This window comes from Notamacropus eugenii, chromosome 7 (genome assembly GCF_028372415.1).
Source record: "Notamacropus eugenii isolate mMacEug1 chromosome 7, mMacEug1.pri_v2, whole genome shotgun sequence".
Lineage (NCBI taxonomy): Eukaryota > Metazoa > Chordata > Mammalia > Diprotodontia > Macropodidae > Notamacropus > Notamacropus eugenii.
In genome coordinates this window covers 104750581-104775195 of record NC_092878.1, presented here as the reverse complement: position 1 = coordinate 104775195, position 24615 = coordinate 104750581, and the positions used below count along the sequence as shown (strand labels likewise).

At 37.7% G+C, this 24615-nt stretch overlaps 1 protein-coding gene across 36 annotated transcripts in view; it reads left to right on the top strand.

The window, feature by feature from the left end:
* Window positions 1–24615, top strand: part of SORBS2 (sorbin and SH3 domain containing 2) — a 487674-nt gene that overhangs the window by 370920 nt on the left and 92139 nt on the right. For 15 of the 36 annotated variants that reach the window (XM_072622632.1, XM_072622633.1, XM_072622631.1 and 12 more), the window contains 5 exons: window positions 95–121; window positions 360–484; window positions 1336–1977; window positions 16565–17068; window positions 19641–19779. In XM_072622632.1, coding sequence (XP_072478733.1) covers window positions 95–121; window positions 360–484; window positions 1336–1977; window positions 16565–17068; window positions 19641–19779 — 1437 coding nt within the window. The remainder of the gene's footprint in view (window positions 1–94; window positions 122–359; window positions 485–1335; window positions 1978–16564; window positions 17069–19640; window positions 19780–24615) is intronic. The other 21 variants (XM_072622649.1, XM_072622657.1, XM_072622656.1 and 18 more) reach the window with 6 other exon arrangements.

Below are 24615 nucleotides of genomic sequence, written 5' to 3'. Positions count from 1 at the left end.
TGTTTGCAATAAAATCATATTTTTATTAAATCATTTTATTGAGTTCTTCATTTAATTTATGCTGATATTAATACAGGTATTTATTTTCTTTCAGGACGTGATTCTCAGTCTCCAGATTCAGGTAAAGGAAAAAGTATTTTGCATATATCCATCACCATTTTGAGTTTGTTTTTATTTAAAGCTCATATTGTCGGTTTAGATCTAACCTTTGACTTCATATACTTTTATAATTCCATTAAATGTGACTGAATTTAATTGCCAGGAGGAACAGCTGCATTTCATTAATGAATTCTAAAGAAAGTAAACCTGGGCATCTCTGCATCAGATATGTGGTTGTGTTTTGTTTTCCTTTCTTAAAGCTTGGAGATCTTATGATGAGCGTGCTCGAGAGACACTGAATGGAGATGCTACTCATTCATCTCTTGCAGCAAAAGGCTTTAGGAGTGTTCGTCCAAATCTACAAGACAAAAAATCACCAATTCAGGTAAGAATTGGCTCCCTCAGGTTTCTCATGTTTTAAAATGCAGGCATTTTAAAACTTTCAACTCTATGACACTCCAAATCATTTGGCTTTAGCCATTTATTTTCTGGTGATACCTACACCTCTAACGTGTTATTTCTGCTTATTTAGATTACAGAATTATTCTCTGCCCACAGGGCAGGCTCAGAAATGAAGACTGTTTTTTCTAATAATTCATCCCCAAAATTAATAAGATGCTCATAGCATTTTTAAAAAATATTTTAAGGCTATGGGCCAATGTCTGAATCCCAAAGCCTCAAGTATGAGAATTGATCATCTATGAAATAAATACTTAATAGATTTAAGTGTTTATTAGATTAAGTGAGGGATGTGTTAGAGGTCTTTGTATTGTGTTTGTACGTGTGTGGGGGTATAATTTTGACAACTGGTGATGTCTGATTACATGTACATTAGACTTGTTTTCCCAGAATATTTCCATTGTCAAAGTTCACAATCTGTACGTTCCTTTTAATAGGTGTTTCTTTAAAATGCTATACTGTTGGAATTTGTTTTTATTTTTAGTATTTTTAAGAGCTAAGTTGTTTCCTCTGTAGACAGGGGTAAGTAGCATTTATTATGACCCTGTTCTTCCGTTCTAAGTATGAACATATTTTAAAGTGAACCAAGGGAATGCTTTGCTCTTGTTAATAAATGCAAGCAAGTGTCCTAAGCATCCAAATTGTAAACAGATGTGATGTGCCAATCTCTTTGTTTAAAGTATGGACTTTACAAGGGTTACTTTGATAGCTAACATTGCCTTTCTCTCTTTTTTCCTTCCGTGTTATTTTGTTCTGTGGATGATTTTGTCAAACAAGGCACCCCTACCACCTCCTAGGAAAGGGAGTTTTGTTAGTCCCTCAGTAACTGACCACAAAGAGGGCAGTGTTTTGGACCCATCAATAACCAAGAAGCAAATCCCCTCAAATACAGTTTACTTTACTAACAAGGACGCTATCCAGAGGGCTATGTGTTCTAACAAGGAAAGTAGCCACACCATTATGTATTCTGAGGAATCTAACACAACTGTGACCTATACACAAAAAATCACTAATCCACTGAGCCCAGTTTCCAACACAGGCTCCCAGCAACCAGCAGGTGACCATAGGACCCTACTTCAGGAGGACTACACACAGGATTCTCAGCTACGGAGAATTTCTACACTGACATTAACCCCTAACCAAGATCAATCAAATAACATTCCTCTGTGGCCCCAGCCCATTGAAACACCAGCATTTGCCCAAAGGCCTTTTTCACCCACCCATAACCTTGCTCCTGAGGTACACACAGCATCTCTTTCCATTCAGATAGCTCCCCCCTATGAACAAAAAGCAGGACAGGAGTCAGAAGACCACACAGGAGGACCTGGGCTTTTTCCAGACACTGCCAAGGTGCCCCTTCAGGAGCTGGGACCCAATTCTTCATTTGCTGCTTCTGAACAGTCCCCAGGGAGCCATGTGGTATATTCCTTTTCCTATTTGCTTTCAGAACTGTGTTGAGCTTTGTTAACCTTCTCTCTCACTGATCTTACTCACAAAACCAAATGTGAAAGCTTTTCTAGAACGGTGAAGTTTTAAGGGATAGGAGAGAGAAGCCCTCCATCTCTACATTTGAGGGTGCCCTTTTTTTCCCATTTCAGAATCTATAAACCATTCACCCAGGAAGCTTTTATTCCAAATCTCTTTCCTTTTCAGATATTTGTGGTCTAACAATAATGAAGTCATTGCAGCATAGACATATACACAGAGAGAGAGAGAGAGTTGTTAGAGTAATTTAAAAATTCCAAGGTGAAAGAGAAATGTATTTGTATGATAATAAGCCAGGGAATGACTGGATGATGGTGTAGCAAATAGAGCTCTGGACCTAGATTCAGGAAGGCTCATCTTTCTGATTTCAAATCTTTCCTCAGACATTTACAAGCCCCTGGAAAAGTCACTTTACTCTGTTTGTTTCTATTTCCTCATCTTTAAATTGGGCTAGGAAGGAAATGGCAATCTACTCTAGTATCTTTTCTAAGAAAATTCCAAATAGGGTCACTAAGTGTCAGACATGCCTGAACAACAGTAGGCCAGTGTAGTGGTAGACTCCTGTATTCCCTATTACAGGAGGAGGCTGAGACTGGTGGATCACTTGAGTTGGACTTTTCCAAGCTGCGATAAGACTAAAGCAATTGAATGTCCACACTAAGTCTGGCACCAATATGGTGAGCCCCTGAAGAGATGGGGCCATAAAGATGACCAAGGACTCAGACTGGGAATGTAGAGTGAAAGATTCCTTGCCAATTACTATCGGGATTAGGTTGATGAAAATCAGATGAGAAAATATCTGTGAAGTCCTTAGCACAATTCCTGGTATATAAAGGTCCTTTCCTCCTTCCCTTTTGTAAATGTTCACTGCACTTCCGGTCTATCCTAAACAGAGAGATTCAGTTGTAAACAAACACAAAAAGGTTTCATATGAAGACATTTTCATCAACAACCAACATTTTCTGTCTCTATGTCCTACATGATTATTTGAAATAGAACTATTCTCATATACTTGACTTCATATATTAGCAGATGACAAAGATATATTAAATTTATATAGTCTTTTATATTTTGCAAGGTATTTTAACAACCATAATAATAGCAATTGATGATATTATTATTCTGGTATATTAAAATAATTGTACATCATTATGGTAATTCTATATTATAATACATTATGATAATCACTATACTGATATTTATATAATGTGCACAATGTGCAGAGCACTTTACATACCATTGTTTTGTTTGATATCTCCTACAACCCTGTGAGGGAGGCACAGTGGGCATTATTATGCTGATTAGACCAGGGAGACACCTGAAACTCAGAAGCATTAAGTGGTACAGATTGTAGGTGTCATAAATAAGATTTGGAGTCTCCAGTCCAGCACTCAAACCATGCTTCCTCAACCTCTCACCTGACCCTCACAAGCCCTCTGTAAGATAGATTGGGCAGTTGTTATCATTTTTATTTTATACATAAGCCTACTGAAGGATTACATAACTTGCCCAAGGCCACCCAGTTTTTAAATGACTAAATCAGGACTTGAAGCCACATCTTCTGTCCAGTGCTCTTTACGTATCACATTGCCTATGGGACTTGGAAGCCCCTCCACTGGTGCCATAATACCTGATATTTCTGCCAATGGAGTTCTCTACTACCTACTATTTTTTTTTTAAGTTAAGACGCTGCTTCTATCAAGCGCCTATTAAATGGGAGAAGGAAATGTTCAACCACTCACATCTCAGAATGAACCAAATTAGGCAGTGCAGAGCAGGGGTGTGACAATTGGAGATAGAACAGGAATTGGGGGGGCGGCGGGATCAAAAATTTGGCCTGCCTTCAGGACAAAGTGCAGAAGTCAGCAGGCACAACTCTGGTAATCTCTGTCTTCCAAGATAAATCTGTTCTATGTGAAAATCTAATTACATCTGAAAGCTTTTCTTTAAAATTTTCTTCGGAGTTATTGGTGGTGCTGTTGGCCACCCAGTAGGCATACTGCTTAACCCTGAGCAAATGTCTGAAAAAGCAACTCTCGGTCAAAATTCCCAGAGGAAATGGGTTCTTATTTCTACTATTCAGAAGGATTAAGCATTCAATAAGAGAGAGGAAATATATGATAAGAACTGTCAGGTTACATTTCTAAACCATTTCTCATAGAAAAAAGATTCACAAAGATAACTTTCATCTTTTACACTCCCTTTGGCCAGAAATCTTAGTGAAGGTTAAAAGCTGGAACTAACCTTGATGACCAAGTTGGAGATTTGAATAAACTTATGAATTAACCTCTCTAAAAATTTGAAAATGTTCACTCCTCCAAGGGGAGAAACATACTGGTATCCCAGGAACTTATCAACAATCTTAAATTTTTATTAGAGTCTGGGCATTACTTTAAATGAGTCAAGAGAATAGTTTAAATAACTACTTCGAATTATAGTCCTGTTTCTTGATGCCAAACTCTACTTTTACAAGCTACTTGTCTTTTAATTTACTCTCCCAAAGTCCTGAAAAAAGAGAGATTATAAAGATTACTGTCTCTCTGGACCCACGTGAACAAATGTCCACCAGTGTTTCAAATGTTAAGTTGTTCCTAATGCCAAGTGCATGAAGGTTTTTAGCAGAAACCTGGTAACCAGAACCAAACCGTGGATCCCTAAAAGGCAGATTCTTCTGTTGCACCTAAAAGAAATGAGCATTATATTCACGAGGGCAAAGCTCATCTTTTCAGTTATTATGGAAAACTAAATTCCATCAGGGGCCAAAACCTCACAGTCACAGCTGCTTTTTACATCTGTAGGAATTCAATTGGGGGATTTATCTCATACATTGGAAGTGAGTAAGTAGGAACCAGGTTGTCAGCATCTGAATGGTGGGATGATGGAACGCTACTTCTGTATTTTTTTCTGAACCATCTCCAATACCATAGAGTTCCCACTGGCATTACTGGATAGTCCTGTCTGGTAAAAAGCTCTTTCTTATATTAAACCCAAGTCTGCCTTGCTCTGGTTTCCATCTTCTGCTCCCAATAGCGATTAATAGCTAACCTTACCAGCTTACCACTTTACAAATATTATCTCGTCTTATCCTCATAACAAGCCTAGGAAATAGTTGCTATTATTATCCTCATTTAACATGTGAGGAAACTGAGGCAAACAAAGATTAAGTGACTTGCCCAGGGTCACACAGATGGTAGGAATCTGAGGTCAAGTTTGGACTCAGGTTTTCCTAGCTCCAGACCCCACTACTCATCTCCTCTCCCCTTCTCTTGTATGAAAGCCTTTTGACTAATATAAAGCCACTATAAGGTTTCCCATTAATCTTCTCTTTTCCATACTAAATACACCGAGTTCCTTCAAATAGTCCTCAGAAGATTACATTCCAGGGACATTGCCATCTTCTTATCTTCCTATGGAGAAACTGTAATGGGTCAATGATTTAGAATATGATGTCTCCCCAGAACTGAAAATACTTCATATGTGATTTGTCTAGCATTAAATGGACTGTATCTTTGCAAAATCTCGATGTTATTGATGTTTCAGGGGGTGTAGTATGGGGTCTCCACCTTCCTTGGTTGAACTTTGCCCCTATCAGAGAGGGTCATGATATGATGGATGGAGTAATGGGCTTGGATTGAGGATCATGTAGGTTAAATCCTGCCTCTCATGTTTACTGTGACTCTGGGAAAGTCCCATCAGTTTCTTCATCTATAAAAAGGGGATACTAGAAGCTGGATTACCTAGCTTACAAGGATGTCTTGAGGCTCAAAGGAGATGATGTTTGTAAAGCACTTTGTGAATTTTAAGGTACTATTTAAACAGCAGTGATTATTACCGTTATTCTAACTGTTAAAACCCCTTCCTTCTTTCATGATCAAATTTAGACAACTCACCAAAAAGAAAGTCTTCTCCTGATTCCCTTCCACCCCTAATTGGAAGTTATCTCTCCTTCCTTAAATTATTCTTAGCTCTTTCTTTAGATTTCGGGTATCTATCTTTTATTTATGGGTTCATTAGAAAGGGTCAAACAAAAATCTAAGCGGATGTAGTTGCTACTGACTGATCAAGGAATGTTTTAGGGAGCATTTGAGTTAAAGTTTTAAAACCAGGCTTAATTTCAATGGGTGAAAGGGAGTAGGAGGACATTTCAGGCATGGGGAAGAGCATAAGCAAATAAATACCCAGAGACAGGAAATTACAAGCTATTGACGGTGTAATAGAAAAATTAGCAAGCCAGGAGAGTGCTGAATTTTGGAGGCATTGGAATGCTTGGCTAGAAGACTGGATTTGAATCAGTAGGAAATAGGGAGCTAAGAAAGATAGTGTGAGTTGTTGTTATCTAGCTACTTTTTGTGCCAGAGAGTCCATAATTAGAACCGTCCTATAAACAGAGAGGATGATGGAAGTCAGAGGGCAAGCTGGCCCAAAAGAAGAGAAAGAACTTCCGAGTGTTTTAGGAGGATTTTTTAAATGCCAAACATATCAAAGCATTTCTGTTACTGACTGATAAATGCTTCCTTTTTTAAAAATAAAAAAAGTTCTATCTGTTGGAATTTAAGAGAAGACAAAGATGTGACATGACCACTCACAAAATTAACAGACTCAACACTAAGCCTGCTGGGAGGTAGCGAGAGGGGAACACGAAAGGAGAGGTGGTATTATTTCCCACATAAAGCTCCCTTTGGGATATCACCCACTTTAGCATGGAGGAGGAGAAGAATATTATTCATGCTTTTCAGGCTTTAGACCATCTGCCTAGAGAACTTTTGTTCATTCACAGAGCTGTTGTAATGATCTCTCTGAGACGGAAAGAGTGTTCCAAATAATAAATTTTCTCGCCCCCACCGAAAAATATAACCATAAACCTCAAATATTCCAGCTGTGATTCTTAAGTGCTATAAAAATATACAAAGTATCACTGACTATATTAGAGTATCCCAAACGTTTATCTATTCTTTAAATAAAGAATATATATGATGTAATAATATAGTGTATATATATATATATAAAATACATCTATATAGACTTCTTTTTTTTCTTTCCTTCATCTATTTTTCCTTCATTTATCATGCAGTTAACTGTTACCACCCAGAAGGACACAATTAGGTCACTTATTCAAGATAATTGGATCCTACAGTATATCAGTAACTTGTTATCTTTTAGCTCACACCAAGAAATCTGAGGATAGAAATTATGTCTGTGTACAGAGAAAATGGTGATGAATGAAGGCAAATAATGAGAAACAAGTAATGGGACTCCTTGTTATCACCATCTTTTCAGAAGTTTTCCTTTTGTATGCAAGCATTTGCCCTTTCTTAGCCCAGAGGGGAATCTGTTAGAGTAAAAAAAAAAATAGATAATAATATTAGGTCTGCCTTCTAAGGTTGGATAAAGGAGTACAGAATTAACAAAATAATTTCTCCAGGATCCTGAATTCTAGGCTTCATGTTACTACTATTGCTTGTATCTCAGATAACTTAATCCAACCTGACTTTGGTTTCCACATCTAGAAATGAAAGGATTAAACTACAGGGTCTCAAAAGTTGATTTAAAAGCATCCTTTCACCAAAAATGCCTATGATTCAATGAGTTCTGATTTATAAGGGATCAAATAAGACACAGGTTTGTAAGTGGAGAGCATTTTAGTCTTATACATTCTATTCTCTTTCTCCAAGAAATGATCATCTCCCATAATTCATGTCAAAGCTGGCTCAGGACACAACAGCAGTGTGGGAAATGGGTCCAGAAGAGAAAGAGGTATGGTGATTTCAGCAAAAAGCAATGGATACATTAGCCTACCAGGAGGCAGGTCTGACTGCTGCTCATTCCTTCCTGGTTCATTTTTTTTACTTTATTCTCAAAAAGGACCATGACATCAGGAAGATGATGTCATGACTTATAAGTAAATTGTATTTAAGTGAGGAGGGCTATGCAAAGTCACCAGTCTCACTTTCTCCTCTGGAGTCATCTGGGTCTAGTGGTGAGATATAGATCAGGATGAGTGGAGATGGCCCTGGATGTAGTGGAAGACCTGGGCCTTTTTAAGCTAAGGTCTTTCCCAGGTCTCAGTTTGACTGAGGCAACACCCATTCAATGATTAAGGCTAGGCAAGAAATGAGGCAAAGAATGACCTCTTTTACCTAGTCAGAAAAAAAATATAAAATCAGTCTGGGAAGGGAAGACCCTCAAGGTTTCTGATTGCTGCTATAGATACCTGTAATGCCATAGGTCATTTTTGGATGTATCTAGCTCTACCCCAGTCTGACCAGATCTCCCCATCTCTCTATCTTCAGTCCTGGATGTGACCGGTTTCTTTTTCCTTCAATGCGTTCTGAGGCCCTTTGCCACAGGCATAAAGACAGATAAACTCAGGTGGACAGACGCATCAGTGATGAGTATCAGCAGTTCAGCCAACGGTATAGAAGCTGTAGTCGAAGTTGGCTTTGTCTTGCCTTCTGTGATGGTGAACCCTGATCAGACTGGCCCAGCTCTTTTAAGAGAGAAGGGGATGGGAGAGAAGTAAAAGAGAAAGAGGGGGGTGAGAGAGGAAGTGGGAAAAAGAAGAGGGAAGAGAGGGGGGAAAAAGGGAGAGAAAGGAGAAAGAGGGAGGAAAAGAGAGAGAAGAGAGGAGAGAAGAAAAGAGATGGGGGGAAAGGGAAGGAGAGGGGAAGAAAGAGGTTAGAGCTAGCTTAGGACACAATCCCAATGCCACTCAAAACCATGGAAATCCTGCCAGTGAGTTGGTCCAAGTGGACAAGTTGGAATGCTGAATCTCCTGACCCAGGAGTATCCCTACTAAAGACCCAATTCCTGTGGGGCAAAACAGGTCCTAAGAGGGTCTGTTGTTAAAGTAAAGGGTCAGCCAAGACCAACTGTGCCTGCATTATAAATAACAGGAGAAAGGACAGACACATATTCACATCAATATTACAAATAGATGCTGAAGGCAAGTCTGCCATATTGTCACCTTAGATGGCTATGGCTCAGTGAACCTTCTCAGTCTGAGTCTAATCCCTTCCTGTTTGGGGTGGTAATCCACCCTTCCTTCCCCACCAGGAACCTGACTTTGGCATTCTTCCTTTCTGGATCTGCCCTCATAATTTTCACTTCCCAAGAGGAGCCCTACCTTGACCATGTAGCAACTTCAGAGTAAGATCAGTGATGTCTAGAGAAAAGAATTACAGTTATAAACAATGAGAAGAAGCATAACGTGGCTGAATATTTATTATTTTATACTTCTAATTTAGTTTATAAAAAGGCTAACCCAAGGGAGATTTATTGGAGTATTAATCTATTTGGCTCTATTTCAAATCATAGATGTCCTTTCCTTTTGCATAAATTGTTATTAGAGCTTCCCAGGGCATTCATGATCATTTTGTTTACATTCTGATGTGGTTTTATAGTCTTATTTGGGTGTTTATTAGTTTAGGTTTCCTTTATGTTTTTAAAAGGATCTTCCTAATATAACTGATGGCACATGACTCCTGCCAATGGAGTCTCTAGGTGCCTGGATTCTGCCCACTTTGTCTTCTGTGCTCCCTGAAGCTTGGAATAAGCTCTACCCACAGTCGTTTGGGATAGGAAAAGGATAATCCAGCTCATATGGTTTTTGGTCATAAATAGTTTTTACATCTCAGGTTGGTGAAGCTCCATAGCACTTGAGGATAATTGCAAACATGGTAGCTCCATTTACTTATTGTGCCTAATGCTCATAAAATGCTTTCCTCCCAAACCTCTCATGTTGCTGGTAATATAAGTATTATTGGCCACATTTGAAAAAAATGAAGAAATTCGGTGACTTGCCCATGGTCAAAGTGTCATTGCTGACACTGGAAAAACTTCAGACAGACTAAGAGATGTTGATGAATAAATCCTTTTTATTTTTATGAAATTTGTGAATATATTTAAATTTGTAAGACTTTTTAAAAGTAATGACTAGACTGACAATACTAGAAATGAATCATTTTATACGCATGAACAGAAGCATCCAAGGAGCATGAGTTCTGCTTTGTTGATTACTTAACAAAGAAATTATATCAAGGAGGTAGCTCTTCCTTGCATGGAGTCCCCTGGATTCCAGGGGTCCCTTGGACAGCCTTTGCTCCTATGGACTGAGCAAAGATTAATGTGATCATTCTGGCTATTTCACTAAGGCTCCTGGTAACATTGGCTCACACTCACTACAGAAAACAGCAAATCCAGTGTTCCACAGTATGTTACCATTAGATTTTTTTTAGCATCTATTTTCATTTAGAGGAATTTGAATCACTTGCCAAAGAACTTAAAAAAAAAAAAAAAACTATGGGATTCTGATGGGAACTTTATTATAGGTACATACTAAGTGTCTTTTCTGAGTCTTTCTTATATTTTTTCCTGTTTATAGTGATACTAGTCATGTTTTAGGAGAGTTCTCCAATTTATGAGTATCTTTATTTCACGAAGTTCAACTTCTATTACTCTAAAATCATTTTGTGTCTATTTTGTGTAACCCTTTCATCAGTTACAGTCATTTCTCAACTACCTATTCAGTCTTCAGGTTTTCTTTTTGAATATATCAATGAGGTAGCCAGAATTTTAGAATCTCAAGCCAAAATTTCCTTTAAAAAACTGCTTGCTATTGTTAATTGAAAAATATACTTCAGCCACAGGTAAATCACTCAGTTTTCTCATTTTTAAAAAACATTTGTTGTGTAGTTGTTTTCACTAATGTCTGAGTCTTAAGACCTCTTTGAAGGTTTTCTTGGTAAAAATACTGGAGAAGTTTGCCATTTCCTTCTCAGGTTCACTTTACAGTTGAGAAATTGAGGTAAACAGAGTTAAGGGACTTGCCCAGGGTCACCAAGCTGGTAAGTACCTGAGGCTGAATTTGAACTCAGGTCCTCCTGGCCAGCTCTCTATACACTGCATGACATAGCTGCCCAATCTGTCTTTCTGCCTCAGACATCTATCATCTGTGTGACTCTGGGCAAGTAATTAAAATTCTTAACCTCAGTTTCCTCATATGTAAAATGGGATTAATAATAGCACCTACCTCTCAGGGTTATTATGAGAATCAGAATTACAACATCCAAGAGCTTGGGAATTGGAAAGACCTTGGCCATCTAGTCTAACCAACACATGAAAGTGATCCCCAAGATATACTAAAAGTAAAAATGGCCACTCAGACTCTGCTTGACAAAACTCCAAGGAAAGAGAACCTATCACTTCTTGAGGTTAGCCATTCCATGTTTGAACAATTCTAATTATCAGAGCTTTTTCCAGTTGGAAAATTGGAAATAGTATGTCAGTGTGAGTTATTGCTATTCATGTAATTATCATTCTTGCTGTGTTGTTCACGGTAGCATAATCAGCCCAATTACTTGGACAATATGAGTTCTTAAATCTCAGAATAAAAGGAAAATAAGTGAGGGGGCATCTCAAGCTGCTCCCAAGGTTGAGAATTCCACTGTAGTTTTGTACTAAGGCAACAAGATATCCTAAGTGATGAGATCCTGGAATCAAGCTTTCTGGCCAGAGAAGAAAGATTGAGAGACCTAGAAATGCCAAAGATGGGAGCCAGATTTTGTGTAAAGATGAGAAGTTTGGTTTTTCATACACTCACACATGCACATGTGTGTGTGTGTGTGTGTGTGTGTGTGTGTGTGTGTGTGTGGAAAGGGTGGGGGAAAGAAAGGGGAAGGAGAGATGGGGAGAGGAGAGGTAGGGAAACAGAGAGAGAGAGAACACAAACACAAGCCCAGGATTTGGGGATAGGCAGAATTAGGGCTAAGGAGAGAAGTCATCCTTGAGATGGAGATTTGGGAGTCATTAATAAAAAAGGTGAAAATCAAAATCACATGAGCCAATGAGATTACTGAGGGAAAGAATAGTAGAGAGAAAAGAGCAGAGGGACAAGGACTGATTCTTAGGACATGCTCAGATTTGGGGACCTGAGAAAAAGGGGAAAAGATAAAACAGTAAGCAGTCAAAGATAAAATAGTCATGTAAAGTCATGGAAACTGTGGAAAAGGAGAATTCTAGAAAAGAAGACTGATTCTTGCTTGCCTTTTGCATTTTCCTTGAAGATCAGAACCACCTAAGTTACAGACAAGTTTGGGTGGCTTATTTTTAGGCAATAGATTCTTTGAATACATGTAGAGAGTTTACCTGGATTGGAGCACTTTGTGTAAATGTGTGGTTTTACAGAATCTCACTTATTCTAAAAACCTTTTGCTCATTGCCTTCAAGTCTAAAATGGGGCTCTTTATATAGCAGTCCTTCTTGTGGATAGCATGATAATCCCTACACTCCTCATCATCTAACACGTCTTGAATGCCTGTCAGGCACACCTAGTGTTTATCATGTGGAAACGACCCAAGAGGTCCCAGTCTGACTCCTGGCTAGGTCCTAGCTGGGTGATTTGAGACAAAGTCTCTTGAAGTCTCTGAACCTCAATTTCCTCATCTGTAAATGGAGGTCATCTCAGAATGACCTCTAAATTTCCTGCCAGTTTTAACTTTTGTGACTGTGAAATAATTTTTCAGTTCTCCTTTTTCTACAATATCGCAACAGTGACAAGCACCATAAATATCTGCTAAATGAAATAATTAGCTGGTCAGTTACGTAAGTCATCCTGAACTGGTAAACATTTTCCCCACTGTCAGTTTGGGGTTTTTTTCTGTATTGGTGGTATCCACCTCCAAGGTCCTATTTGCCCAGTCCACTTGAAGGAGCTAAAAAACTTTGGAGGAGTAACTGACACCTTGACCTGCCCAAATTTGGGGACTTTGCATGCTGCTTTTTGAATAACTGTGAGCACAGCTGAAGTGAACCCTGTGAAAGTGTCTCCTTTGTCACTCTCAGGGGCCGAGTTTGGGCTTGGTTTTTTTTTTTCTTTGACAGTGGCTCTGAGAATCATGCCACCCTTCCCTGACTTTTGGAGCCTCTTGTATTTTTCTCCAAACTAAACAAACAAAAAAATTTCTGTTTAGATTTAAACAATGCCTGAGCAGAGCAGAATCTCATCTGATACCTTTTGTATTAAAAAAAAAATAGAATATCCCTCTGAACACAGCTGCAGTTTCATAAAAATGAAATAGGTTTATTTTTCCATATTTTCTTAATTCTTTTATGAATTCAGTCATGCTTTTAAATGGCTTTTTTTTTGTCCAGTTAATCAGGCCCTACTGTGAAGGTTCTGCTTGAGGATTGTTTCCCACTTTTATGTGTAAGGCAGTAAAATATCCTTCGGGGCAAATAATTTATAAATAAATTGCAGATTACTATTATAATAAGGGACTCCTATATGAGGGAAGTTGGGCAACCAATGCAATTTGGCACCTTCTCTGTCATTTCTGGTCTTAGAGAATTATCTAAGGCACTGAGGGATTAATTAAGTGATGTTCACTCAGGGTCACACAGCCAGTATAGGTCAAAAGTGAAACTAAGACCCAGTGGAAGTCCCCCTGACTTCTCTATCCACTATGTGTTGCTGTCTCTATACATGTAACTTTATTTTTTAAGAGTTTTACTTGACATTATCTGATCCTGAAATTTATTTAATTTATTAATCTAATTTTTAAAATTCATTTATTTTTATTATAATTTTATAATTATTTAATTTAATTCATTAATCACATTTTTACTTAGAAACACATATAGTAAATTTAACTCCCAGTGTGGGAACTCCTTCTGTGAGAAAAAAAGATTAAAACTGTGACTTTACTAAATAAAGAATTAGGGAATTATCCAAAGTCACAGCTAATTTCAGAGGCAGAATTGGAACTCATGTATTCCTGAGTCCACATCTAGCATTCTAGCTACTTTATCAGGCTCCCACCATTTAGAAATTAATTTCTTGTATATTTACCAAATTTGATCATATCTGTCTCAAATTGGGTTCCTACCTTGTAGACATATTATAACCTTATTCTTTGGACCCATGCATGAGAAAATTTTATAGATAAAATTGTGTTTTGAGTACTCCAAATCTCCTTTGCATAACTGCTGAAATGAATTCATCTTTCTAGTGAATGATGTTAGAGCAAATATATTAACTTATATTTGTGTTATATTTTCCATTTTTGTAATACATTTCTATTACAGATCTATCTGATCTGGTAATAAGATTTTACTAAGCAAAACATGCATACTGACCAAAGGTTATCTAGAGCCTTTGAATTCTTTGTCTTTGAATTCACTTAGTTGCATCACATTGAATACATAAGATTTTAAAAATCAACACCTCTAGCTGCAGTATAACTACTCTTTTCATCTAGGTTTTGGTATATATGGCTTTTTAAACTTATAACAATTTGCATTTTTCTCTAAAGCAAGGACTTTAACCTGGGCCCTGGAAACTTTTAAATGATATATTTTGATTTTTAAAGAAAACATATATTTTATTTTATCCATATAAAAACAGGGCTGGGAGTTTTTTTGAGGTGGGATTCATAGATTACACCAAATTGTCAAAGGGACCCAGGACACAAAAAAAGGTTAAGGTTGTTCTAGAGATATGCTTATCCTAACAATTTTTAGTGATTTTCAGTTTCCTTTAAATTGAAGATTTTAGTGATTAAATAAATGTTGTGAAAATTTTTAAATCAGAATTAAAAAACAGGTTCAAAGGTTACTTTCAACCACGTGAAAGCCACTTTTTTCCCCCTCTTTGAGCCTCAGTTCTCTCATCGGCAAAATGGGGATAATAAGGACATTGGTGAACTTTCATCAGAGTATTGTAAAAAAAGAAAAAACATTTCATAGACAAATATTTAAGTGTGGTTCTATCACTGTTATTATGATGATTTATTTGAAATAGGAGTAGCATTCCATCACTTGTTCTGAAAATTGTGACTGGGTGAGAGCACTGAGTTTTGCCATTTAGTTCTTTACCAAATCAAGATTTCCTGTGCCATTTCTAGACTTACATAGTTCATTTTATGTAATGAAAAGTTTATATATAATAATATAATGCATAAATATATTATATTTATAAATATATAATAATGTAATAATAATAATAAAAGTTTATATATAAACTCTTCCCCTAAACCATTACTCTCTCTCTCTCACTCTCTCTCTCTTGCCTTCTACCCATTTATTTCAACATACCAACCCTACTCCTCTTCACTGATCATCCCATACATTCTGTCTAGTCATGTCCAACTTTTTGTGATCCCATTGGGTCATACAGTCCATATGGTTTTCTTGGCAAAGATACTACAGTGGCTTGCCATTTCCTTCTCTAGTGGATTGAGGTAAACAAAGGTTAACTGACTTACCCAGAGTCACACAACCAGTTAAGTGTTTAAGGCCAGATTTGACCCCAGGTCTTCTGACTCTTGGCCCAGCCCTCTATCCACTGGGACACCTAGCTATCCTTTCCCATACATGATCAATCCACAAAGACTTCAGGGTTATTTCATTCTTACTGAAGTTTGTTTCAAGGTCTATGTCATTTCAGACTTTGAGATACAAATCATAGATTACTAGCAAACATCTTCAAAAGCTTCCATGGTGATTGATGGCTTTTTAATTTCTCCTCCTGACAAACTCTACTTTTTTTTCTTTCTTTCTTTTAGACTGAGGCAATAAAGCCTTGGAAATATTAAGGTCTCTCTGCTTTTTTCAGTTTCTTCCTCCTTTGTCTTGCATTAAAACCAGCAATGACAAACCTAATCAACTATTCTAATCTTCATCATCACTTATATTTTTTTGTTCTTAAACAAAGTGACTTGTAGGTACCTCTATAATGGATCACTGGGACTTTGAGTTGTTTTAGTGTAAATGACCACATGTAGGGCTTCCAAGAGGGGAAAAAATTCTAATCAGTTTCTTTATGTTTAACAGAATGTTTGATCTTTTTGTTTTTGCATATAATTTCATTGTCACCACGAACTCCTAAATGAGGCAATCCCTTCTGCCAATGATGACAAACACTTTCTCTGCAATTTATAGCCTTAGCAAGTATTCTAGAACACATAGAGATACACAGCACGTTTCATAAGTAGGACCCAAGGTTTCCTGGTGCCAAGGCTAACACTTTATCCATCAGGCCACACTGTCTTTCATTTAGATCAGTTAAGTCATAAGAATTTCTAGTTCTAATTTTTTATTCCTATTATGGACAATTCAGGGGGGAAAATACAACCCATGTCCCCAGAATGTATTTTCTGGTAGAGAAGAAGGAAGAATTTCTTTTGTAGCAATAGAGAAAAAATTCATCCCACACTGCTATCACGAGGACTTATAAAATATGTTTTACGAAATGCTTGACCTGAGTTGTGCAAACTTTCTCAAGCCCTTCCTTCATAATTGCCTCCTAATGTGAGATTTGTCCCAGTCTTGTTTCTAAAAATACTCATTCCTTTCATTTCCTTCATGTTTACATGCTTTTACAATAGTGTGCGGTTGACTTCACATTCCTCTGAATGTTTTCTACAATGCCAATAAACAAAGCTAACACTTTGTGTCTGACGTACTGCAAGGAGAGAAGAGGATGTTTTCATTCATTTTCTCTATTTTTTTCCCTCTCACATCCTAGCTTGGAAAACAGAAACTAGCTACCAGTGTGATGGAGGCAAATGCTCCCCCGATCCATAGACAAGCAGCAGCAGCAGAAGCCTCTCCACTGCGCCCATTCTCCGCGGTACCAGTTAATCAAACCTCTTTTTCGCCCGACAGTGGCCCCCGCCTGGCATCCTCCAGCCTGCCACCCTTTGATGACCCTGTATCTTCACGCTTTCCTAAACCCTTGACCCCTTTACACTGCTCCTATAAATACCCTTTCCTAGCTCTTGACAGCGTTATCCCCAGCAACGACACAGCCACTGCCACCACCACCGCCTCCGCCTCCTTTATCGCAGACTCGTCCCGGAGTGAGCCTTCCTCCCGCTCCGTGAGCGAGATCTCCTCTGCCATTCTAGATGAGTTTCAGACTTCTTCTAACTATGCTCCTACTGACTGTCCTGAAACACCTTCCCCAACCTTGAATGAGATGTCTGCTGTGACAGATGGCACCACCTTAAACACCACAGCTGCCACTCATGTAATTATTCATCCTTCTTAGCTCTCTGCATTCTTGGAACAGGTCTCCAAAGGGGAAAATAACACATTTCTTGTCTGCCATCTCATTTTGCAGCTGAACATTTCTATCCTCACAGTTGTTGATTATTAATCTGGTCCTACACAGTCCAAGAGGACTATTCATTACAATTATATTGGCAAAAATACCGGGTTGTTGGGTTGTTTTGTTTTGTTTTTTTTAGACTAAACCCATGATTTTATTGGTAAAGGGAATTCACTCCTACCAATGCAGAAGGGAATTTGCTTTGCAGTTTATAGTCTTAGAATTGCTTGGGGACACATTTAATGTGTGTTAGAGGGGGACTTGAACCCAGGGTTTTCTGATTCTAAGGTCAACTCTTTACTCAACATATACCGTGCATGCTCTCTGTTTCTCTCTTCCTCTCTCTCTTTTTCCCCCTCCATCCCCCCTATCTCTCCATACACATATAAAGATGAACAAACCAACTGTATAGTATTACCTCGCTTAAGTTATTTTTATGTTTGTAATGAATGGATTATTTAAAGTTAGCCTGTAGTGACTTGCATTAATTAAAAGTGAGCCCAGAAATTTTGACAGGTGTATTTTACAACGTTGGCAGAGTTTTAAGGGAAGACCACAGACAGAGAAGCTTAGATAAAAAGATCCTGGCCCCCTGATGTTGCCATTTTTTTATACAACAATTTACCTAACCCCATATTAGCATGTTCTATATGAGTAACTAACATTGCTTTGTTTCCCAGAGACATGGTTACCAACTGAGTGAGACTTACTCCTTTCATTTTATAACTAACCAACTACTTCTTCTGTGGGCTCTCATCTGTCTCACAGGAATGCTGTAAATAATCTTAACTGATATTCTTACAGTTTTGCCCTTCAGGATTGATTTCTCTATGAGTCAGTCCAAGGAATGCTAACTTCTGAATAAATGTGTTTATCCTGTTATATATGTCATGTGTCCAGAAGATTTGTGTATGCTCATCGTTTTTATTTGTGTGAATGTTTGTGGAAAAGCAAAGAGGCTATCTCAAATGAATTAAGTAACTAAATTATGTAATTCTTCAAAAAAGTTTCCTGGTGACATTAGAAGTGCCATGGACACAGAAGAGAGGAAAGGGGGAGGGAACAAGCATTTATAAAGTTCCTACTATATACTAAACACTTTACAAATATTATCTCATTCGATCAGAATGTGATTTGTGAACTAACAGACTTCCTTCAGGTATTTCTGGCATGAGTTTTTCAAGTCTGCATAATTCGTTGCATGCAAATTTCAGCTTAAAACAAATATAATAGAAGTCAAGTTTTTAGATAAAAAGTGATCATAGAATAAAATTCCAAATAAATGCTGTCAGAATGACACTTTCCCCTGTGCATGGTTCATATTCAGTGTCAGGGTCATAAATAAGCTGACTCCGTATTTCACTCTAATGAAATGTTACAAGCCACATGTTTCCAGAAACTGCAATTATAGAAATTGACCATTATTTTTTATTAGACTCTTTAGCTATATTGCCAAAGAGTCTCTATAAAATTTTATACTGAAGGAGCTCTTTTTACATGAAAGGCTATGGAAATAGTATCATCGATCAGAATCTTATATTTGTTTAATGCTTAATACTCTGCTAAGGGGTTCAGAGAATATGGACCTATTGTGTCCTCCTAGCTGCCCTTCCCCAGTCCTTTACCAGGAATCCCACAATAGTGATTATAGAAGCAACTGTAGAGACAGGTTAGGTACTTTTTTTTGTTTAATTTTGGAGGGTTGGATCAACCTCTGAGAACTGTGAATTCCTGCTTATTAAGCCCTCCCTATCATTGTGAGATACACCAAACCAGCCAATGTCAGAACTTTATCAAACAGCTCATCACTCTATTTGAGTAAGCAGAAGGTAGGAAAGACTTCCAGATTGTATAATTCAGAAAAACAACCCAGAAGGCCATCATCTTAAAGACTGATGTGGACTGCAGAAGCCTATAGGTCTATGAGGGTCTTATCCTGACACAATGGAGTGATACTTTTCCTTGTATTTTTCTTCCAATTGCCCTATGATGTATAAATCCAAACAGATTTATTCCTTTGGTCAATTACTTTATCTTAGTAGGAAACTTTCCCAAGGTATCCACCATTACCATTGAAGAATATGATAGCTGACATACAAGTACAGAATATCAGGAATTAAGTCACATCTATAGAAGCAAATTTCCTCTTTGTTTTCATTTTAACTCTACTGCTAAGAATAGGGAGCATTTCTGTTGGCTGTCTGACCCTCATTTTATTAGGAATTTTCTGGTATGTTGTCATGAATCTAATATCTTCTCTGTACAAAGAAGATGGAGGTATTAGGGTGGTAACATTATACCCAAGAGAAAGAGAGAAAACAGGCACAAGGAAAACACCCTGCTCCTTTGGTGATGGGTTTTCAGTTTTCAGAACTAGGGATGTAATGACTGATTTCTGTTCTGAGGAAGGCAGTATATCCTTGGCCTTCATGTAGTGAGATGGGTATAGGGATTTTATGTACTTACTGGGATGTCTTCTCATTTCTCTCAGGCTCAGATAACAGTGAATGGGCGCTCAGGAGGGGCCACCAGTCCAATGAGTTACTTTCAAAGACCGTTCTCCCCGTCGGCCTACTCCCTACCAGCATCACTCAATTCAAGCATTATCATGCCTCGTGGAAGGACAATTGGTAAGAAAATGGGATTTCTTCTGTGGGAAATTGTGGGTTCTAATTGCTTCCTTTAATCCGCAACATACTTTTTTACATCAACCACCAGTCACGATCTTTCATCTCCATCTTTGAAACTAAACACTTGAAAAAACAAAATTTCGGACTTCTTTGAGGAACAAAGATGAAATCCTCCACTATTTATACTTCTCAGGCCTATTTGATCCTAGGATAGTATTGGGAAGAGATGATTCAGTGCTGTAGGAGATCAGTTCCATTGCATTTTGGCAGAGTTATCTTGTTACTAAAGATGCCAAGTGCCTGCAATGTATGTCTCCTACATTCCATCCTTTACACTCTACTGTGACCTTACCTCAGACCCTCATTACTACTCATCTATAGTATTATAATAGACTCCTAACTGACCTCCCTACCCATAGTCATTCTCTCGTTTTGGCTACTAAAGCGTAAGCTTCCTAAAGCACAAATCCGATCACACTGCCCTTTCTGCCTCTGCCCCCACCCCTCTGCTTTAAGACTTTGAGGTTTCCCCATGTCCAGGAGAAAAATATAAATTCCTGACCCTGGCCTTTCAAGTCCTCCATGACCTTGTTCCAACCTGCATTTCTAAACTACATTATTCCTTTTCATATACTCTATCAATATTGATACTTGTTGCTTTTGTGCAAACTATTCTCCACACCCAGAATGGGTTGGATCCACTCCTCTTGGGGACATCCTTCTTTTTCTTCAAGGCCTGATTGTGTCTGCTACTTCACAAAACCTTCCTTTGTCCCCTACCCAAACATTTCATAGTACTATGCTTGCTTAGCACATACTAGAATAGATTGGCCTCATCTATCTTTTTATGACATTCTAAATTCTGAATTATAAGTATGTATCATGTTTCATCTCCCAGTAAAGCTTTAAGTTCCTTAAGGCAGAGACTTAATTTTTTTTTTTAATTTCTGGCATAGATTTTTTTAAAATGTTAAATTTTTTTAAAATTTCTGGCACAACAGTAAGTACCTAATACCTAAAAATATTTGTTTGTTGAACTGATTAGGTTCAACAGAAAGAGTCCAGATAGTTTAGAGCCAAAAAGAAAAGAACCGATTTGCAGTCATCAGAAAAGCTCTTATTTTGACAAAGTTTTTCTCGTCATAAGACCTGAAGGCTAAATCATTTCTCACAAGGGACAGATAATTTGTCATGTAATGTCTTCACAATTAGAGATGTTTAACATTGAAAAGGACAGCATTGTAAAGTAATGAACCCTCTGTCACTGCGAATGTTCAGGTAGAAGCTAGGGGGCCATCTGTCAGCGTTTGGGGAAGTACTCTGATGTTTGGTGGAAGATTGGATTAAGTGACATCTAAGGTCCCTCTGAGGGCATCTGGTTGGCAAAGTGGACAGAACACTGGACTTGGAATCAAGAACATCATCTTTATGAGTTCAAATCTGGCCTCAGACATTTACTAGTTGTATGATCCTGGGCAAATCAAACTCTGTTTGCTTCAGTTTTTACATCTATAAAATAAGCTGGAGAAGGAAATGGCAAAGTATTCTAATCTCTTCATCAATAAAACCCCAAAATGAGGTCACGAAGCGTTGAACACAACTGAAATGACTCAATGACATCAAGGTCCATGTGTAGTGTTAAGTGAAAACTCTATGTATTTAAAAAAAAAAGACTTTGGAACACTTAGAAACTGATTTATAACTTAGACCGCAAAATTCAGAGATAGGTCAGAGTTCAACCACTTTTCTCTAATATCAGAGAGACAGAAGGAACACAGAATTTGGAGCATAAGATGTAAATTCAAGTCCCAGCTGACCCCTGAGCCCTTGTGTGCCTATCCCAGATCTAGTTCAATTAAATAATTTGACAGATAAGGAGATAGAGGTTCAAATAGGATAAGTGACTTGCAAAAGCCTTACTGCCCCATGTTTTTGTATGTACTTGCTAAAATTTAAAAAGATTTTTTAATACAATCCAACTTTATTTAAAAATATAAAAAACATTCTTAGCTGTGGCCTTACAAAAAACAAGTGACAGGCAAGATTTGGCTTGCAGATTATATATCACTGACCACTGGTCTAGACAATCTCTAAGGTCCCTTCCAACCCCAACTATAATTTAGGATCCTAATGAACGAGGCAATTTCCAGGGATAGTTTTATATATGGGAAATGGAGGAAGTCAACTATTTTTAGAACCACCTCAGAAAGAAAACTGGGAATGGAGACTTGGGTCGGAAAAACAGCAAAGTCCTTTCCCCTGACTTCTCAGCTGGGAAGAAAGACCTAGCAAGTGGGTATGTTCACACAACTTCACACTTGAATGTTAGCCCCTGCCCATGTCGGGTACATATAGTCCCATGCCCTGAAGGCACGTGGAGTCAATGCCGTGAGATCCTTTGGTGATTTTCCTCATCTACACCAATAACCTTGACAAGAGAAAATTAAAAGAATATCCTATGACTCTAGGTTACTAGGCAAATAAATACCTGATGACCTAAGATGCTGTAACAGTAATTTAAATGGGAAAATCTTTCCCATGCTTTGGTGCTAACTTTTGAATTGTTGGTTTTTTTTTTAAAGTCCTGCTTTACGACTTCGTTCTTTAGATGACATTAAGGAATTAACTGTCAACAGACGTGGAAAGTGGTTTTTAAGAGGAAGGATCTAAGTTATTGCTAATTTAGACTGGAAGACATAGACACTGAATATTTAAAAGACTATGTAAAATTACACTTTAATGAAAGCAGAATCTTTGAATTCTAGTTAACATAAGTCAGTAATTATTTATTTGGATTCCAATTAACGTAAGTCAACATTAAGTGCCAGGCAGAGACATCTAAGTGATTCAGTGGATAGATCACTGGCCCTGGAGTCAGGAAGACCTGAGTTCAAATCCAGACTCAGACATTTACAAGTTGTGTGACCCTGGGCAAGTCACTTAACCTCAATTTGCCTTAATCCACTGGAGAAGGAAATGGAAAACCACTTCAGTATCTTTGCCAAGAAAATCCCCATAGACAGGACTGGTGTGCTATTGTCCATGGGGTCACCAAAAGTTGGACCTAACTGAATGACTAAACAATCTGCCAGGGACTGGGCTAAGCACTAAGGTTACAAAGAAAGGCCAAAACAGTACCTGGCTTTGAGGGGCTTAAAATCTAATAAAGGAGACAATATACAAAAATTCTGTAAAAACAAGATATAGACAAGAAAAATTGCTAATAAGGAGATTCATTTTCATTTTCTTAGTTGGAAATTTTTTTATAATTCATTTTTTCCTAGCTAAAAGAGTTGACAAAATATTTTTTATCCTACTAATTCTAGTCAGTCAAGATTCTATTGTCTATTAATTCTACAAAGTCTAGAAAAATACCTTCCTATACCTGATCATAAAGAACTACTTGTTTTAGAATGATTTCGTTGAATTTTGTTTCATGTGCATTCAAGAAAAAAATTGTTTCTGAAATAGGAATGTATTTCCCTACTAGGGATCATAGAATATTAGAAAGAGGATCTTACAGATTATCTGTACCAAAGTCCTTAACCATTTTTGGTGCTGTATTGTGTTGTGGCTGTCTAATGAAACCTATGGACCCTTAATCAGAATAATGATTTTTCTTTTATAAGTTTATCATCATTGAAGGAAATGCTAAATTTCAGTTAGAAATTAGTGAAAATAAAGATGGAATTTCCCATTCAAGTTTACAGACCCCCCATTATCTAGTTCTAGACCTCAGGTTAAGGATCCAAGATCTAGACCAACTTGCTCTTATAGTGGGCAATCTTTCCTCTATACTGTGTTTCCAATGCTTCAAACATAGCCTTCAGAAATAGTCCAATGTTTAAAATTGTTCCAATATAGTTTTATGTTTTGCTTTTTAAAGCCTTTATTAGAATCAGAAAACATGCATTTGAGTGCCATCCGATGATCCAGAATTTACATGTATTATCTATATGACTCCTCCCCCACCCTGCCTCAGTTTCCTCATCTGTAACATGAGGGGGTTGAATTACATCATCTCTAAGAACCCTCCCAGGTCTGTATCTGTTATCCTCTGCTTTGTGATTCCATGTGAGCTATAATTGTTTTTCTCAGCTCAAAGTTAAATATACCTTATAAAATACTTCTGTTTTTGCTTTGTGTTAAATTCTGCACTACCACAATAATTCATTTGATGGCAAGTCTGGTTACAGTGAGACTCTACTACACCTAGATTTTTCATTAAATTTCATTTCAATAATGAAATGAAATCCACACTTACCATTCTGGCCTATACCATTTTTTGCTAAGGTAGAAATCCATAAGACAAGAGTTGGAAGAGACATTAGGGACTGATGAGCCCTAACCCCCTGATTTTATCCCTCAGTAAACTGAGGCCAAGAGACAGGGAACTCATGGATAGTTAATGGCAGAGCAAAGGTTTGAAACCATATCTTAGCCTTCCAAATCCAGAACACTTATTTTGGTTATTCAACACTTGGATATAAATAAACTCTGATTTTTTTTTTGTTTAATTATTGGCAAACAAACTAATAAATAGCCTGTGTGGCTCTACTGCAGTGTACAGAGACTAGGAAGGGCTTCTGAACACTTACAGAATACATGTAGTACTTGGTGGTGGTTGTTCATGCATTTTCAGATTCTTTGTGACCTCATTTGTGATTTTCTTGGCAAAGAAACTGGAATGGTTTGCCATTTCCTTTTCCAAGTCATTTTACAGATAAGAACTGAGGAAACTGGGTTAAGTGACTTGTCCGGGATCACGCAGCAAGTAAGTATCTGAGACCAGATTTGAACTCCAGAAGATGAGTCTTCCTAACTCCAAGCCCAGTG